The 19,302-nt window shown below is 40.1% G+C and overlaps 1 protein-coding gene across 3 annotated transcripts in view; it reads right to left on the reverse strand.

Moving 5' to 3' along the window:
- Window positions 1–2,916: 2,916 nt before the first annotated feature.
- Window positions 2,917–19,302, reverse strand: part of UBR2 (ubiquitin protein ligase E3 component n-recognin 2) — a 107,431-nt gene continuing 91,045 nt past the window's right edge. For all 3 annotated transcript variants that reach the window (XM_057698590.1, XM_057698589.1, XM_057698588.1), the window contains exons 38-47: window positions 19,083–19,150; window positions 17,703–17,838; window positions 17,079–17,169; window positions 15,436–15,566; window positions 12,843–12,951; window positions 10,745–10,801; window positions 10,347–10,424; window positions 9,456–9,626; window positions 6,440–6,541; window positions 2,917–5,121 (exon numbers count right to left, since the gene is read on the reverse strand). In XM_057698590.1, coding sequence (XP_057554573.1) covers window positions 4,980–5,121; window positions 6,440–6,541; window positions 9,456–9,626; window positions 10,347–10,424; window positions 10,745–10,801; window positions 12,843–12,951; window positions 15,436–15,566; window positions 17,079–17,169; window positions 17,703–17,838; window positions 19,083–19,150 — 1,085 coding nt within the window. In that variant the 3' untranslated portion in view covers window positions 2,917–4,979. The remainder of the gene's footprint in view (window positions 5,122–6,439; window positions 6,542–9,455; window positions 9,627–10,346; window positions 10,425–10,744; window positions 10,802–12,842; window positions 12,952–15,435; window positions 15,567–17,078; window positions 17,170–17,702; window positions 17,839–19,082; window positions 19,151–19,302) is intronic.

Raw genomic sequence — 19,302 nt, forward strand, 5'->3', positions numbered from 1 at the left:
CCGATTCTTGCTAATATTTGTTAACAAAATCAAAGCAAACCTGACACTGAAAGGAAGCACTGTTAATGATCAGGGCGGCTGTTTCAACAGTGTGGGTATCACTTCTCTCCCTCTTGCTATCTCTTATCTGCAAAAACAGGGACTATTAGGTTATCCAAATAATCTCAACATTTGCTAAAGTTTGGACCAGAGCTAAATTTAGTATTTTAGTATGTTAAGTATTTAGTATGTTAAGTGATTAATTTAGTGATTTAAACAAAAATTCTACACCCCCCCCCCCCCAAGTTAGAATCTGAGTGCTGTTGGGAGGATCAAGGGCAAAATGACCCCACAATAAACATCACCAGTCGGCTCAGAGTGGACTGTGTAGAGGGCCCGGAGCTGGTACACTGAATTAAGAACATGCAGATTACAACCCGCTGAATGAGGGGGCACAAGCCTCCCACACAGGGTCGGCAGGTAACTCCCTCAAGCATCCCAGCTCCCACTTTGGGGAAGTGAAAACCCCAGGGTTGTTTTGACTGAAGGTAGTTTCAATGCACTCATACAAAGGGAGTAAATTCACAAGGTCTATTACTTACAGGTCCCAGAACAGAAGGGGTGTGTGTGTACAATGAGCTAGTGGAAGGGTGGTCCTCCATCCCAGGTCTCAAGAGCAGGAGACAGAGAGCAGGGTAGTAAGCACCTATTACTTAAGATGTGGTTGGGACGGGCTCCACTTTAAGTGGTTATTTTAAAAGGTGCCTTGGGAAAAACAAAGCAGGAATTCCAGCAGCGGGAAACCTAAGCTCAGGTCCTTATCTAAATATACTGATCAGGGCTATCACACTGTAAAATGCTCAGGCAGCAACTCACAATAGCTGTTTTTTCATCACACAGACTTAGGGTGGGCTGCATCCTAACAGTCTTCTCAGGTAGTTGCCAGAGGAAACTGCCCATCTCTTTTGGTCATCTACCACTGATCAGCAAGACTGCGACCAGGTTTCCCCTTTTGTCTAATCTCAGTTCTTCTTTGGGCCAGTGTAAGTTCATCTCTCCCAAGGGACTCAGCCAGCTTTCCAAGTCCTGTCAGCCTAGCCCTGGGGGAGGGTGACAGGTAAAGACAGCACCTTAGGACTTTTATTTTTAAAAGTTACTCTATAGTGAAGGCGTAGTAATAGCTACTTATTCTGAGTATTTAGGAAAACAGGTGTCTTAGAATCTGTGGCCTCAGCTCAAGAGCCCATAGCCTCTTGCAACATTTTCAAGCCCCGGACTGAGCGACCAACCAATAAACCCCAAGTAACCTCAATTCAGGAATTCAGGTTAATAAGATTAGGGGCTTGCTCCGCACGCCCCCCTCCCCCCGCCGCCTCTCCTTGTCCGGGCACATGTAATGCTAGGCCAGCAAGTTTGCAGCTTAGCCAGGGGTGGGGCGGGGCGGGGAGGCAATGACAATTAGGGCCTCTGACCTGCTACTAGATAAAAAAAAAAAAGGCTCCCAATGACAGTGTGGCCAGCAAGCAGTACTGTGCATTAAAGACTAGGAATGTGGGGGCATAACACGGAAGTTCAGGGGAGAGTGGATGCCCTCCCGATCTTCAGAGGACATGAGGCTGGCTGAAAGGGAGGAAATATCAGCCCTTAACTCCTGATGGCATTATATCTTGTCCTCCAAACCAAGAGGATGTGTATAAGCAGCAAAGTGAAAGAGAATGTTGTACGAGGGTGGTGTAGAGTGCCTTAAGATATGAGACAACTCCTTCCTAGCTATTTACCTGAGGGGAATGAAAACTTAGGTCCACACAAAAACCTGTATAGCAATGTCTGTCGTGGTTCTATTTATAATCACCAAAAATCGCCCAAGTGTCTTTTACCTGGTGACTGCATAAACATCTGCACAACGGAACACGATTCAGCAACCAAAAAGAACACGGACGGCTCTCAAATGCATCAGTCTTCTTAGACAGAAGCCAGACTCAAAATACTACATATACAATATGTTTATATAACATTCTGGAAGAGGCAAGACAAAGGGACAGAAAAAAATTAGTGGTTGTCAGGGGTCAGGACTGGGGGAGAAGGTGCCCACAAAAGAGCATGAGAGAACGTCTTGGGATGATGGAACTATTCTATTCCTGAGTGTGGCTTGTTAAAACAACTGTATGCATTTGTCAAAATGCATAAAACCATCCACTAGAAAAGGCAAATTTTACTCTTCAGAAAATAAACCTCAATAAACCCAACTTAAAAAAAACAAAAGTAGGGACAACGCAAGAAAGGCTCCACATCAGAGGGAACGGAGTTCTGGAACTGATGACATGAGGGCCAGGGAAGGTGGTAAGCTGAGAGCAGCATTAATGACCAGGAGACAGAAAAAGCACAATGGAAACCTTGGATTTTTGGTTTTGTTTTTTTTTCAGCTTGATGCTTTCCTTTTAAGAGGATTTTCAAGAGCACAGCAGAACTTTCGTAGGTAATGACTCCCTTGTAAATACAGGATGTAGCTTCCTTCGTATATGTGTCTTTTCTAAGCAGAAAGTGTCTGGGGAGTGTGTAAGAACAAGGACCTGGTGATCACTAGGTAAGGGTAAGCATGAAGAGTTTAAATCTTCTTGGAGGAAATGACTTGGAGCTGGAAGAGACTTCGAGTGTCCTGTTTTCCCAGTGATTTGAGGTCCACAGTGGTTCAGAAAGGTCACAAGCTGTCATAGTCAATGAATATGAAACTTAATCAGCTGAAACGATGATCAAGCTTTCTTTAGAAGGTCAAGATGGTTTGGTTAACCAGCCATAATTGACTAATAATATAAGCACCTTAAATTTCAAGCTAATACAGACGTCTCACTTTATTTGTAGCAAGGTGACATGGGGAACACCTCCACTGCATTTAGCTGTGTGAAACAAAACAGAAAGAAAATGTAGGCAGACCCAAAGTAATGTCAACACCTAAAGCATTTATTTGGATATCTTTAAACTTTTTACATATGATACATTCCAAATTTTACAAGTTGTCCACAGATAATAAAGTTATAGCCAATTTATTAAACAGACTTGATTTTCCCTGATATGGAAAGCACATTATATAAACATTTCTACAATAAACATAATACATGCAGAACAAATCATAAGACTAAGATGATTCATTAGTTAGGGAAGACAATTAGCTTCCTGATACACACACCAGGAGATAAAAGGGTGCGTGTGTTGCCATTTCATGTAAATTCACCTTCTCTCAGACACCTTGACATTCTCAGAGAATGGAATCCAGGGACGCCCTCTGCTAACAACAGGCTTTTATGAAGTCAGTTCTGAAAGCTGAAGTATTGTTATGATTTGTTGAACATGTTTATAATCCAGCTACAGAGGGAGAAATCTGGTCTTATCATTCTAAATTTAAGCTTGGTTAACAACTGGAGAAAAGCCAAAGGAAGCTGAACTTAAAAGCTAAAGGAATGGGGATGTGACAAAGGCCAAAATAAACATTAAAATCATGATGCCATCCACAGCCCACACCACCAGATCTTACGAATGGAAGGAAGGCCAGAAAAGGGGGGTGAGCACTGTGTTCTAACATGGATTTTCTTCCTGTTGGTGAGAAGTGCCTCCTCTCAGATGGGTGAGTCAGTCCCGGGCAAGAAGGGTCAAGGTCATCTTTTCAGAGGAAGGGGTTCTTCACACACAACTCTGGAGAAGCAGTAAGTGTGGCTTCTACATCCCCACTTATCTTAGCTGAAAGTCTGGATTTCTGACCTTCCTCCTGGGTGTACTGTGGAGTGTGCAAAGCTGAGCAGAACGGAACTTTTAGATGCAGAGTTCAAAGAAAACTGAGTGAAAGGGTTATTTGCACTGGCTTAAAAAATCCAAGAGCCTCTTATTACTTATTTGTCCCTTAGCCTCACCTCAGAGAGGCTCCGTATTTATTCCTACACCAAATCTGCCATAATTTTCTGTGTACCCAAGCTCTCAGCACACGTGTATCACATGAGAGTGGTGCATGGCATATCATGGTTATAAACTATTTTACTAAGCGGCTATCATTCTAGGAAGGCACCTCTTAGTAAGAACAATAATGTTTAAAAATAATAAAAAGCCTGGGCACACAGGCTGTCCCAGGAATGTACTAAAAGTGAGCCAGCAGGTAAACAGCAATTCATCTATTCTAGGAAATGCTGGAAGGGGTGGGGATGAGGGAATTTTAAAACACTGAATTCTAATTTTTTTGCTAGTATTTGATTCTAGATGTATACACTCTTTCAACTTAGTCATAAGAGAATACATCATCTGAAAAATTAGGATACTCTAAGTTTTCAATAAGCCCTTTAAAATGAGTTTTTTCCTCAAAGCCAAAAGTCTTGCAAAAAATTAAAGGGGATGGGGAGGAATCCAACCTTGTACAGCCCTGAAAATCACCCAGCACACAAGACACCACCTTCTCCCCTTCTTCCCACAGGCTCCTCCAGCATGAGTGTCCCCCAACCTCCTCACAGCCGGTGGAGACAAGGGAATGCCACTTTTGAAATCCACTGTTTTGCCTAGAGGTAGGGTCCCATCAGCTGTGAGGACACTGACCCAGTCCCAATGTTGAGAGTCACTGAGAGGGACCAGGAAGTGTGACCCCAAAAGACCAGACTTTGTTTCCTGGTGCTGTTGAATCAGCTTCAGGCCTGGAGTTCCCTGTGCTCAGTAATGTGACATGGCTCAGACTCCTGGGAATAGCCAAACGCAGTCAGATGCCCACAAAGGGGCTGAGTCCAGCCCAAGAAGAGAAGTTCCTTCCTGGATTCTAAAATGGACACAGCAAACGATGCAAGAAAATCTGCTGACAGAAGATGATTTTCATCAGTCCCTGGAGCCAGAAACTATGGAAATAAAACTGGGATGAAAAGCTTAAATAAAGAATTTATTTCCAAATTCAGTAAAACCTATTTCCTATTCTCTTTCTTGAAAAGACGACTGGGTTACAAAAATCCAAGTTTATGTATTTGGTAGTGAAGTGATTATAAATGTTGCCAATCAATGCCAACCAGTGTCTGATTTGCTTCCTGTGCATGTCCAATTTCCTCTGTGATACTGTGCTGGTGCCAGAGCTTCTGAATCTTCTTAAATCGCTCTCTGCACAAATGTAAAGGATTTCCCCGTCTAGAAAGAAGACACATGTCACTCAGGATGCATTCGGTTTATTCATCTATTATATTCCAACCTTTCCTGTTTTAGGAAAAGTTATAAGTTATTGGCTTTAGATCCTCTGCAAAATTTCTTTTTGGCAGGTGTCTGTGGCTATTAATACGTTAGCTCTGACAGTTTGCTAGGAGCAGCTGCAGGGGAATAAGTGCTGAAAAGAAGAGGAAAATGAACACAAGCTACACTTACTCAGACTGGGGTGAGGAACAGGGGATGGGTTGAGCAGGAGGGTTTACATTGAGAGGCTAAAACTAAGCATTCATAATCCATTTTGTCAGTAAAATGTAAAACAAGGAGGAGCAGGGGAGAGGATGGAAAAATTACAGGGGTAAAAACGTTCTTCTACGTACAGTCTTTCAGATACAAAGTCTAAGCAAAGCAGCCAAATGTGAATAACTTTGGGGTCTAATTGAACCAAAGTACAGGTGTTGGTGAGTCCATGCCTGGGGCCTTGGCTCTGGACTCAGAGTGCCAGTCCTCTCACTCTCCATCCAGGGCTCCTCCTCCTAAGAGCCCACATTTCTCAGAGCAATGCGAAGAACCATCAACAGGTGGCACAAGCCTACATCCTTGCAGTCAAGTGCCCCGGGAACCCATCTACTCATCTTGCTGTGGTTTCCAGGCCTTCAACTTCTGCTCCCCAAGTCTGGGAAGTATATCTTGGTTAAGACTTTTATCTCATTTGGGCAAAAAGAAATGTTATGAAAGTTCTTTAATAGTGCTCAAAGGAACTGCTGCTAGCATTTTGCTTTTGATGTAACAGAAGCTACTAGAATAAAAGTGATTAAGCCTCAAATACTGTTGTATTGCTCTGTATGTTCTAAATCTTTGTCCCCCAGATTCTTATGTAATAAGATAAGCACATCTCTTATCAATTAAGGTTTGCTCTTTTATATCACTTGAAGGTACCAGGTTTCCCATACAAAGTCACACAAGTTACAAACAGCTATCCCTGCAACGCTCTGATGCTGTCGATGCCACAGGACAATACAAAGAGCTCTCTGGAGTGAGAAATGGAAAAAAGTTGCACTCTGTCCCATTTTTTCCCCCTTATGTATCCTGATGGCCCTCATGACATTCTGAGGGCTGGAAATATAAAACTAGACAGCCAGGTTAGCCTCCTTGGAAGAGTCCACAGACAACAGCCACTTGTGCTAACCCCCGGGCAGTTAGCAGGCAGGCCTTAGGACCACAAGGTTCATCGTGTTCACCCCATACTGAAGGCTCTGGAGGCCCAAAGCGAGCCAGCCAACCTAGCCCCCAGGATGGGCCTTACCTGAGTCCCTGGTCAGTCTCCCCATAGTCATCAAGGTAAGGAGGAGAATAAAAACAGCCTTTGGTTTTGCCAGCTAAAAACAGCACTTGACATTCCCGTACTCTGTAGAGAAACCATTTATACATTAGTAACCAAGGTTTGGATTCAGTTCCAAATGAACTGAAGTCTTATAAAAATAAACAAAACTGCTGGGAGTCTGGGGTTAACAGATACAAACTATTTTACATAAAACAGACAAGCAACAAAGATTTACTGTATAGCACAGGGAATTATACCCAAAAACTTGTAATAACCTATAATGGAATATAACCAACAAAAACCAAACCAAAACAAAAAAACTGTGAATCACTATGATGCACGCCTGAAACCGGTGCAATACTGTAAGTCAACTATGCATCAATAAATAAATATAAACAAACAAAACCACTGTTGGGAGAGAAGAAATGGCATTTATAGCAGAGACACTTGAAAAAGTATCAACACATCTGCCTAAGTTTTAAAAATAACTAAAAGGATTGTACTGTAATCAATATAAGGAGAGAGAGGGACATTTAGGATTCGACAGTTCATGTAATAGTGGCATTTAAAAAATTAAGTGTGAGAAAAAGTTAACTACTAGACATAACGTAGTCACTGATGTAATCAACCACTATTATGAGGAAATTATTCATTAAAAAATGTACACAAATATTACGAATTAGGTTGACCTGAAACACAAAGCAACACTCTACATGACTGAAAGAATTCTGAACTATGCCAAACAAGGTAAAATGCTACTTTTACATTTCTTCTAAGGGTTTTTAAAAAATGTGTCTCCTGAGAGGTTTGCTTTGAGAGGTCTGCTTAACTTTTTCTGGTGTTAATAATTCAGCTCAATTCAACATTTATTGAGAACCTATCATATGTAAGAAACTGTCAGGCCTTGGGGTTACTAAGATGTTGATATAATCCATGCGCCAGAGGAGCTCAAACTCATGTCACTTCTCTCCTTCAGACCCTGTGACAGCTTCCATCTTACTCAGGAAGCAACAGGCCCACGACTCTCCCCCACGACTCTCCCCCTTGTGCTCACTACTCCAGTGGCAGCAGCCTCCTTGCTGTTTCTTTCTTTATTTTTATTTTATTTTGGCCGTGCTGTGTGGCTTGTGGGATCTTAGTTCCCCAACCAGGGACTGAACCTGCACCCTTCTCAGTGAAAGCATGGAGTCCTAACCACTGGACTGCCAGGGAATTCCCTCTTTTTTTAAATAAATTTTATGGAGGTATAATTTTTTAAAAAATATTTATTTATTTATTTATTTGGTTACAGCTCATGGGCTGCTTAGTTGTGACTCATCAGCTCCTTAGTTGCAGCACATGGCTCCTTAGTTGTGGCATGCAAACTCTTAGTTGCAGCATACATGTGGGATTCTTATTCCCTGACCAGGGATTGAACCTGAGCCCCCTGAATTGGGAGTGTGGCATCTTATCCACCATGCCACCAGGGAAGCCCTCGAGGTATAATTTTTAAAACAAAACGTATCCTTTTTCACAGGACAGTTCGATGAATTTTGTCCTTGTTGGTTTTTTTTTAAATTTTATAAATTTATTCATTTATTTATTTATTAGCTGCATTGGGTCTTTTGTTGCTATGTGTGGGCTTTCTGTAGTTGTGGCGAGTGGGGGCTACTCTTTGTTGAGGTGTGCAGGCTTCTCATTACAGTGGCTTCTCTTATGGTAGAGCGTGGGCTCTAGGCACACAGGCTTCAGTAGTTGCAGCATGTGGGCTCAGTGGCTGTGGCTTGCAGGCTCTAGAGCGCAGGCTCAGTAGTTGTGGCGCATGGGCCTAGTTGCTCTGCGGCATGTGGGATCTTCCCGGACCAGGGATCGAACCTGTGTCACCTGCAGTGGCAGGCAGATTCTTAACCACTGCGCCACCAGGGAAGTCCCATCCTTGCTGTTTCTTGAACATGGCAGTCACACTACCCAGCAATTCCGCACTTGCTGCTCCCTGCCTAGAATGTTCTCCCCCCGTCTTCAGGTCTTTATTCAAGTCACCTTCTCAGGGAAACTTCCTTGGTCCTCTATCTAAAATTCAGCTCCCCGGGCTTCCTAGGTGCCACAGTGGTTAAGAATCCGCCTGCCAATGCAGGGGACAACGGGTTCGATCCCTGCTCCAGGAAGATCCCACTTGCTGCGGAGCAGCTAAGCCCGTGCACCACAATTATTGAGCCTGCGATTTAGAGCCCATGAACTGCAACTATTGAGCCCATGTGCTGCAACTACTGAAGCCCACGTGCCTAGAGCCCATGCTCTGCAACAAGAGAAGCCATGGCAATGAGGAGCCCACGCACAACGAAGGGTAGTCCCCACTCACCGCAACTAAAAGAAAACCCGCGCACAGCAAAAAAGACCCAACACAGCCAATAAAATAAATAAATAAATTTAAAAATAAATAAATGAAATTCAGCTCCCCAGCTGCCATTTCACATCTCCCTCCCAGATTTATTTTTTCTCTTCTGCATGGATCACTTTCTAAATTCTTATTTTATTTTCTATCTCCTTCACTAGAAAATGAGCTCCATGAAGGCAGAGATTTTTGTCTGCTTTGTTGAGTACTGCATTCTCAATACCCATTACACAGTCACTAATAAATATTTGTTGTACGTTGTTGAATATACACAACTACACACATCAGCCTGTGATATGTATGAATCAAACCATGAGGATGCAACAAAAGGAGTAATTCTGACTGTGCTTGGGTAGAAAACCAAAGATAGCTAGAAGTTTCACGTTTGAATGAGGCACAGAGAAAGAAGAACAGAATTGTCTTAGGGATGGAAATGATAATGAAAGAACCAGCACAGAGTTAGCATGAGCCATATGTGAGACGTGTGGAGATAAGGCTCCCCATTTTCCTCAAATTAATAAAACAGTGGCCTCAAATTCTCTGCAATACAGTTGCTTCTTGTGCCACCCCTCAACAGGCATCTACTGTGGCAGATCCAAAGCTAGAAAGCTCCTTCCAGGGCCTTACCTCAGGAAGATGCCCACCCCAGAACCACAGGAGTAGGTGTGAGCGGTGCACGCTCCCACGTCCTCCCCTTCCAACTCCGTCTGACAGCAGTAACTCTGAGAGCACAGCAGGGTTCCACATACAAGGCACAGAGTTGGGGCTCTGCTCTTGTCACCACCTGATTTGGGGCACCTCCATGGAACAGAAAAGCACAAGTCAAGGCTCTAAAAGACTGGCTAAAGAGCCAATAGTGGTAAAACAGCCCTGGAAAAAAAATTCTGCAATATCAAGTAGAGCTGAAGATGCATACAGACTATGGCCCAGGCAAATTTATTTCTGGAATAGGTAACATCTCACACATACACACCAACGCCACATACTGGAAACACTCAATCAATAACTGGAGAAAAGAGAAATAAAATTATCAATAAAAGGAAAAAATATATAAATTAAAAATGAAAAAAAATCACTGCCACTGTAATATAATGAAATAGTATACAACAGTGAAAACTGATAAATTAAAAATTATATACATCAAATGTATAAATAAATCTTACAAACAATGCTGAGTGAAAAAAGCTGTAGGATATGTACAATGTTATTCTAAAGCTTAAAATAATAATATATGCAAAATAATAATATATATATATTGCTTAGGAATATAACCGTTTGTAGTTAAGGTGCAAATTGTTTAGATAACCTCTATTGAATCAAACTTGCCGTTTTCTCATTTCTTATTCTGCAACATGGTGGAACCATGCTTTTACAAGTTAGGTAGTATACAGTACTACAGATGTTATGATTTCCCTACCCAAACAAAAGAGAACAATGACAAAATCCTTCAGATTTTGCATAGAGAAGTGAGTGTTTCCAGAGGTAGGAAGTGCTCAATAAGCTAATATCAAAACTTACGAGAAATTAGATGCTTGATTAATGAGGCTGCTATAATCCTCTGGAAGGTCTATTAATTTGTTAGATTCTCTTGGATAGCTAAAAAAACAAAACAAAATCCACACAAAAAACTCCGTTAATATGAGGACATGTAATGATGACAGGGTAACTCTTAACTTAGTCAAAATAAATAAAGGAAGACTGAATTTGAGTGACTGGGTGCTACCACAGCAGCAAGAAGCCACAATAAGAAATTTAAAATGCACTCTCGAATAACACAGGGCCTTAGGGTTCACAGTTTTACTTGAAGAACTCAGCATACATTATCAGGACAACAGGCTGTACCATACACTTATATCCTGGTTCCTCCCTACCTCTTGCTCCCAACCAAACCAAATCTTTGATGATCTTTAACTTACCTTACAGCATCTCTTTCACCTTGCAGGAATCTTTTGACTTCAATGTTATGACACCAACTTTAATGTAAATGGAGAAAAAAAAAACATTTAACTTTTGAAGGGCTAGAACTAAAAAATTTTCTTCTCTAAATCCAGTAAGAGAGAAAGTCTTCTTGGCTTAGTATATTTATCTCTTCAAAAGAAGCTTAAGAGGAATACCATATTTTGCCTATCATATTTTAAAATCAGGAGAATATGACCTTTGATTTTCTAAAAGCAACAAGGCTTAATATATTAAAATTTGCTATCACCGCACTAATTTGGACACTCCAAAAAAAAATTCCCTGGCAGTCCAGTGGTTAGGACTCTGTGCTCTCACTGTCAAGGGCATGGGTTCAATCTCTGCTCAGGAAACTAAGATCCCACAAGCTGTGCAGCACAGCCCAAAACAAAACAAAACCAGTCTGAATCAATGAGAAATTCTTATAATCTAGAGCTAGAATGCTTGTAAAACATTTTTTTTTAAAATTCTGGTAAAATACACAGAACATAAAATTTACCATTTTAACTTTTTTTTTTTTTTTCCTTTTTAGTTGTGGCTCTTGGGCTCTAGAGCGCAGGCTCAGTACTTGCGGAGCATGGGCTTAGTTGCTCCCTGGCATGTGGGATCCTCCCGGATCAGGGCTCAAACCTGTGTCCCCTGCACTGGCAGGCAGATTCTTAACCACTGCGCCACCAGGGAAGTCCCCCATTTTAACCTTTTTTAAGTGTACAGTTCTATGGTATTAAGTATATTGATGTTGTTGGGCAATCTCTGTCTCCAGAACTTTTTCAACTTTCCCAAGTGAAATTCTGTGATTGTTAAACACGAACCCAATCCTCCCCTCTCCCCCACCCATAGCCCCTGGCAACCACCATCTAGTTTCTGTCTCTATGAATTTGACTATTCTAGGTATCTCGTATAAGTAGAAACACAATTTTGTTCTTTTGTTACTAGCTTATTTCACAGTCTGCCTTCAAGATTCATCCACTTTGTAGCATGTGTCAGAATTTCCTTCCTTTTTAAGGCTGAATAATACTCCACTGAATGTATATAACACATTTTGTTTAGCCATTCATCTGTTTATGGACATTTGGGTTGCTTCTACCTTTTGACTATTGTGAATAATGCTGCTATGAACATGGGTGTACAAAATTCTATGAGTTCATCCTTTTAATTCTTTTGCAATATACACCTAGAAGTGAAACTACTGGATCATAGAGTAATTCTCTGTTTAACTTTTCGAAGAATCACCATACTGTTTTCCAGAGAAGCTGTATCATTTTCTGTTCCTACCAGCAGTGTACATGGATTCCAAATTCTCGACATCCTCACCAACATGTGTTGTTAATGTCTGCCTTTTTCATTACAGCAATTCTAATGGGTATGAATGAAGTGGTATCTTGTGATTTTTATTTGCATTTCCCTGATGACTAGAGATGTTCAGTATATTTTCATGTGCTTATTGGCCATTTGTATACCTTCTTTGGAGAAGTCCTTTGCTCATTTTATAATGGGTTGTTTGCTTTTTTGTTGTTGAGATGTAGGAATTCTACTAGATATATATACTCCGGATATTAATCCCTTATCAGATATATGATTTGCAAATATTTTCTCCCATTTTGTGGGTACATCTGCCAAATTTTATTCTTAACTTAGTTACTAACTTGACATGATTGCTGGGTTAATTTCTCTAGATTTAAATTTCTCGAATATAAAGTGAGGATATTAGACTAGATAACCCTTTACATTTCTTTCAGTTTCAAAAATCTATGGAACATAGTCCTTAACAAGTAAGTTAATATGGGGAAATAAACATTTCCACCACCACCCCTCTTCCAGGCAAATCTGGCCATTCTATTCAGTAGGCCTGGCAAAAATCTTACCATAAAGGTAAATCCTTAACTAAGAACGCCTAATAATTATACTTTGAATCACACAGATTGAATTCTGCCAGGATCACTATCTAAGAATTTTGTAAAATATGTGATAAACTGAAGTTTGTTTCCATATATATATATATATATATATATATACATATCCCAATATAAAGAAGAAAAGTGTATAATCAATCATTACCTTTTAATCAGTAATTTCATTATCTCCTTATTTTCTTGAAAAAGGCAAATGAGGTTGTTTGGCAGGGAAAGATAGTTACATAAATGTTCAAAATGGCTTGCTCCAGAAGCTGCAAATAGAGAAGAAAAGAGTTTTGCACATATCCACCAAGAGTAGATCCTATATGAGAGTACACAATAGCAGAGCTTAAAACAAAAAAGCACAGATGAAAGAGTTCAATTTTGCTAGGTACATAACCTTTAGGAAGTAAATAAGATGGCACGTGGAAGGGATCCACAGAAAATGATACAACTGAAAGTGGAGTCAGGTGACTCCTTTATCAAACTGGCTCCCTGACTTCAGACTACACTACAAAGCTACAGTCATCAAAACAGTATGGTACTACTGAAACTGCTCATCCTGGCCAGCCACCACAGTAACCATTGGCGGGACTAACAGGCCACCACCAACTGGAAGAATTTGGGAAAAGTCAAAAGGAGAGAGGAGATGTCAGTCCATATGTCCTACCAACCTCCCAGAATCCTTCTCTCTGGAATCCATCTTGGCTGAGTGATGCCTCAGCCACCAAGAAAGACCCTGAATCAGAATGATTGGCCAGAGATAATCCAGAAATTAACCCCATCACCATAAAACCTGAAACTGCAAGCCACGTGGCAGAGCAGTCCTCCTGGGTTCCCTTACCCTCCTGCTCTCCACCTGGGCGCCCCTTCCCAATAAAGTTTCTTGTTTTTCAGCAAAACAAACAAAGAAATAAACAGTATGGTACTGGCACAAAAATAGATATATAGATCTATGGGACAGGATAGAAAGCCACACACCTATGGTCAATCAATCTATGACAAAGGAGGTAAGACTACACAATGGTGGAAAGACAGTCTCTTCAACAAATGGTGCTGGGAAAACTGGACAGCTACACGTAAAAAAATGAAATTAGATCATTTTTTAACAGCATACACAAAAATAAGCTCAAAATGGATTAAAGACTTAAATATGAGACCAGATACTATAAAACTCTTAGAGGAAAAAACACAGGCCGAACATTCTCTGACATAAATCGCAGCAATATCTTTTTCAATCCATCTCCCAGAATAATGGAAATAAAAACAAAAAAAAAACCCAAATGGGACCCACTTAAACTCAAAAGCTTTTGCACGCAAAGGAAACCATAAGCAAAATGAAAAGACAACCCACAGGTTGGGAGAAAATATTTGCAAATCATGTGACCTACAAGGGATTAGTCTCCAAAATTTACAAACACCTCATGAGGCTTAATATCATCAAAATGAACAACCTAACCAACAAATGGACAGAAGGCCTAAATAGACATTTCTCCAAAGACATACAGAGGGCCAAGAGGCCCATGAAAAGATGCTCAACATCACTAATTATTAGAGTAACGTAAATCAAAACTACAATGAGATATCCCCTCACACCAGTCAAAATGGCTATCATCAAAAAATTAAAAAAAAAAAAAAATTCACAAACAGTAAATGCTGGAGAGGGTGTGGAGAAAAGAGAACCCTCCTACACTGCTGGTGGGAATGTAAATTGGTACAGCCACTATGGAGAACAGTATGGAGGGTCCTTAAAAAACTGAAAATAGAGCTACCATATGACTCTACCATAATCCCACTCCTGGGCATATATCCGGAGAAAAACATGGTTCGAAAGGATACATGCACCCCAGTGTTCACTGCAACACTCTTTATGATAGCCAAGACAGAGAAGCAACCTAAATGCCCACTGACAGATGAATGGATAAAGAAGATGTGGTACATATATACAATGGAATATTATTCAGCCATTAAAAAGAATGAAATAATGCCATTTGTAGCAACATGGATGGACCTAGACATTGTCATACTGAGTGAAGTAAGTCAGAGAAAGAGAAATATCATATGATATCCCTTATATGTGGAATCTAAAAAGAAACGATACAAAGGAACTTATTTACAGAATAGAAACAGACTCAGACTTAGAGAATGAACTTATACTTTGAGGGGGGAAGGGGGAGAAGGGTGAAGGGAAGGGATAGTTAGGGAGTTTGGGACTGACATGTACACACTGCCATCTTTAAAATGGATAACCAACAAGGGCCTGGAATATAGCACAGGGAACTCTGCTCAATGTTCTGTGGCAGCCTGGATGGGAAGGGAGTTTGGGGGGAAAATGGATACACGTACATGTATGGCTGAGTTGCTTTGCTGTGCACCTGAAACTCTCACAACACTGTTAATCAGCTACATTCCAGTATAAAATAAAAAGTTAACAAAACAAAACACACTTGAATTTGTTTTCACTTTTTAAAATCTGAAGAACCCAGTTTATGAATAATATATAATTTTAACATCTGAAAGCAAAACAAGTACATTTTTGTACATGTATAAAATCAGTACATTTACTGAGATCCAAATAAAATCAGATATCTACACAAATATGCATTTAATTTTATAACTGTGTACATCACCATATTCAATTAGCTATGATCTAAACTTTAGTAAGTTTTCATTTTTTGCAATGCACTTTAATTCTTAAATTGCTAGAGTGAAAGACTACACACATTTCCTACATTTTGAAAGAAATTAGAAATTACCTTGAATTTCAGGTGGGGAAGGAACGCCATTTAAGTAATGGAAAAACAAAGCAGAACACCGCAGGAAAGGCATGATTCCAGCTCTAACATTCCTCCACAGATGCCAACCAGAGGGCATTTCTTTCAAAGCACTAAAAAAGAGAAAAATGATAATGGGGAAATATCATTAAAAAATGGTCATTCTAGTTATAGCACAGCGTGAAGACAGACAACTGCTGTTTGGAATTGACACACAATGGCTTAAAAGGTGTGGGCAGCCCTAACTATTATAGGACGTCAGATATAATTGGTGATATACCCTCCAATGCTGTTATTAAAATTTATAAAAGTAATACAGCAATATAAAGAGAAAATTTGGAAAATTAAAAAAAAAATCCACTATTCTATAACCTTATATCAGCAGGTATTATTTTGGCAAACTATTTTCATATTAATCTGTCTTACACAGTTGTAACTGCAACATATGAAACTTGAAATTAACATGTTTTTCAGAACATCATAAACCATAATTTTTATTGGAATCTTAATATTCTGGATAACATCAATCAAAACCTACCCTAAATTACTCCCCTGTAAGCAAACTCTTAGACTGCTTTAAATTCTTTGCTAATATAAATAATATGAGTGTACATCTTCGTGTCTATAGGTTTTTCTATATGTTGGATTATTTTGTTAGTGTGGATTCTCAGAAATAGGATAACTTAGTCAAAGAACAAACAGTATGGTTCTTGACATATACTGTTAGAAAACCAAGTGAAACTGTTGTAACCAAATCACAATGACTCCAATAACATGTGAGATTTTAAGAATGTCACTGCACTCCTGCCAGCCCTGGATATTACCTTAAAAATGTGTGGAGGAGATCAACTCGATGATGGGTGATGACTTAGAGGGCTGGCGTAGGGAGGGTGGAAGGGAGTCACGGGATGGAGGGGATATTGGGATATGTGTATAAATACAGCAGATTCACTTCGTTGTACAGCAAAAACGGGCACAACAGTGTAAAGCAATTATATTCCAATAAGCAGCTTTAAAAAAAAAAAAGTGTGGGGGAACTTCCCTGGTGGTCTAGTGGTAAAGAATCTGCCTTTCAGTGCAGAGGAGGCTGGTCCAATCCCTGGCCAGGGAACTAAGATCCCACATGCTGCGGGGCAACTAAGTCCAAGTGCGTGCCACAACTACTGAGCTCACATGCCTCAACTAGAGAGTCTGTGTGCAAACTACAGAGCCCACGTGCCCTGGAGCCTTCATGTCACAACTAGAGAAGAGAAAATCCGCACACCACAACTAGAGAGAAGCCCATGTGGCGCAACGAGGAGCCTGCGTGCCTCAACGAAGATCCTGAGTGCTGTAACTAAGACCTGACGCAGCCCAAAAAAATAAATACATAAATAAATAATAAAAAAATAAAAATAAAATGTTAAAAATAAATATGTGGGAAGCACTGAATATTACTCCTCTCTCAGAGATTTCCAATCATGTTAGTATATTAAAAGCGCAGAAGTCCTGCAGGTTACTCCATCTTCTTTTTCAAATGTGTCAACAGATAGCAATTTCCCTTATTTAACAAATGAATTCCTTTTTCATGCTATCACCTCCTAATATTTGGGGAACTACCTATCAGGTAAAGATTACGACCTCACCTTCCTGTATACTGGTGAAGTGTTTTATACAAAGCAAGAACTGCTAATTCTTCCTCGCCAGCAGCATTTTCTTGATCCATGCCATTCTCTTCTGAAAGATAAGGCAATATTAGTACTCTGTATTTGCCTACTAAGTGGATTGATGATCACATCATTTAAGCACTCAAATATATTCATACACTCACATGTTATATGAAAATACTCCCACAAAACACAGAACTTTAACCCCTCAGAGGTCTGAGCACAGTACTGCTCTCCACCATAACAAGGAGCCTCTTGGGGAGAGGAAAGCAACGTGCCTCCGAGAGCCAAGCAGCAAGCGGTGAGTAAAATCTGCTAAATATATAGTCTGTGGTACTCAAATATTACTAAACTTATAAAATAAGAAAGTTAAGTAAAAACATTCACATCACTAAGGGATTTTAACAGAAGGGAAACTGTTTCAAAAATTTTCACATGAGGATAAACAGGTTTTTACTGTTTGTTTTACTGTTTACTACTACAAGTAGCCTAATTATAATTTATATATCATTCTCATCCAAGCACCTTTTCCCCTTTAATATTTTTTTTTTAAACTGAGAAAACTCAAGTACTTCCTTCAAGAATCTGACAAAAGGGAGTTACCTGTACATGAAGTAAGTAAGATCTGTATGATGTGTGCCATAGTAACCAGATGGAAAATGTGAAGGTCCCCAGTGCCAAGGCTGATCCCTGAAAAATCCTGACACTGCAACGCAGGGAAGGACAGCACCAAGCCCACCTGGATACCAGATACAGAGGGTCAGACAGAGCACCTTTCCTTTCATAGCTGAACAAATTTCCATTTTCTTAACGTGATCCCTTTGTGAGCTCAGTCCCTCCCCTTAAGAAATCTTTGTTCTTAAAGGGTACACATGTTAGAAATTCCACTAGGATTGACTAATAAAGACAATTATTTCGAGTATTACATCATTTTCCTTTGATGGGCATTATTATTTCATTTATCTAGCGATTCCCCTGCATATAACTTATTGTTAATGATAAAAAAAATAAAACTTGAAATCTTTCTAGGTGTGAGCAGTGGAAAAAGCATGAGTTTTGGACCCATAAAGATCTAAGTATGAATCCGAGATCCTCTTATGAGCCTTTTAGACAATTCCTCTGGGTCTCAGTTTCCCTGTTGGTAAACTGGAGATAATATGTGTGTTTTTAATACCTCAGCATTAAGGATGTAAGGACTAAACAAAGATGAAAGTGAAAGCAGTCAGGTACACAATAAATGCTAATTCCCTCGTTAGCCTCCTGCTGCCTATACGGTGGTGTCCGTGGTGGTGGTGGTTTTCAGAGGAGCAATGGGAACAATAACAATGGCTAACATTATACTAGGGACACATCACTCCAAGTTCTTTGCATTGATTATCCCACTGAATTCGGATACAATCATATCAGGTAGGTATTAACCAACTGAAAGGCACAGAATATGATGCCCAAAGAGATTAAGGGGGCGGCACGTGGGGCTGCTATATGTGGCAGTACACTCAGTGTCCTGAGTAAGGGGACCTGGTTGAGGTGGGCCTGAACATCAGCCACCCACTGCTTGGCCAGTGCTGAGCCGGCAGCAGACAGCACCTGCTCAGAAGTCATGACTTTCCTGAATCACACAAAGAGGCTGTTGCTCAGTAGTGTGGCCAGAGGCTGTCCAACCCAAAGCACTGTATGGGTCGGCAGTGGCTCTTATATTACTAGTGTTTTTACTTCTTTACAGTAAAAAGCACAGACAGGTTACATTATGACCTGAGCCACAAGACAAAAACAAGAGAGACTGGATCAGACACCCAGGTCAAGTCTCTCAACTAAATTCCTTAACATTTTCTTTTTGAGAATCTTCAGAAAAGAATTATACTCTGAAGTAGTAAGAATAATAGATGATAATTGCTCGTCTGCCTCTATATTACTTATCAAGTCTAAGATAAAGCTGTATAATATGATAAAGAAAACTTCAAACACAACTTACAAGATACCCACCAATAAATGAAACATGTCGATGTCTAATATGCATGGAACGTCTCCGTGGTTGTCACCAGGCACCAATGCTAATATATAAAGAAAAATACATGAGCGTGTTTTATATGTCAACATAACTATTACGTCATCTTTAAAATGCATATAATCTAGTTTGAATTTATTTTTTGCAAGCTATATATGAATTCATAAGCTAGAACTTGTATATAAGACAAACGGTATT

This window comes from Hippopotamus amphibius, chromosome 11 (genome assembly GCF_030028045.1).
Source record: "Hippopotamus amphibius kiboko isolate mHipAmp2 chromosome 11, mHipAmp2.hap2, whole genome shotgun sequence".
Classification (NCBI taxonomy): Eukaryota; Metazoa; Chordata; class Mammalia; order Artiodactyla; family Hippopotamidae; genus Hippopotamus; species Hippopotamus amphibius.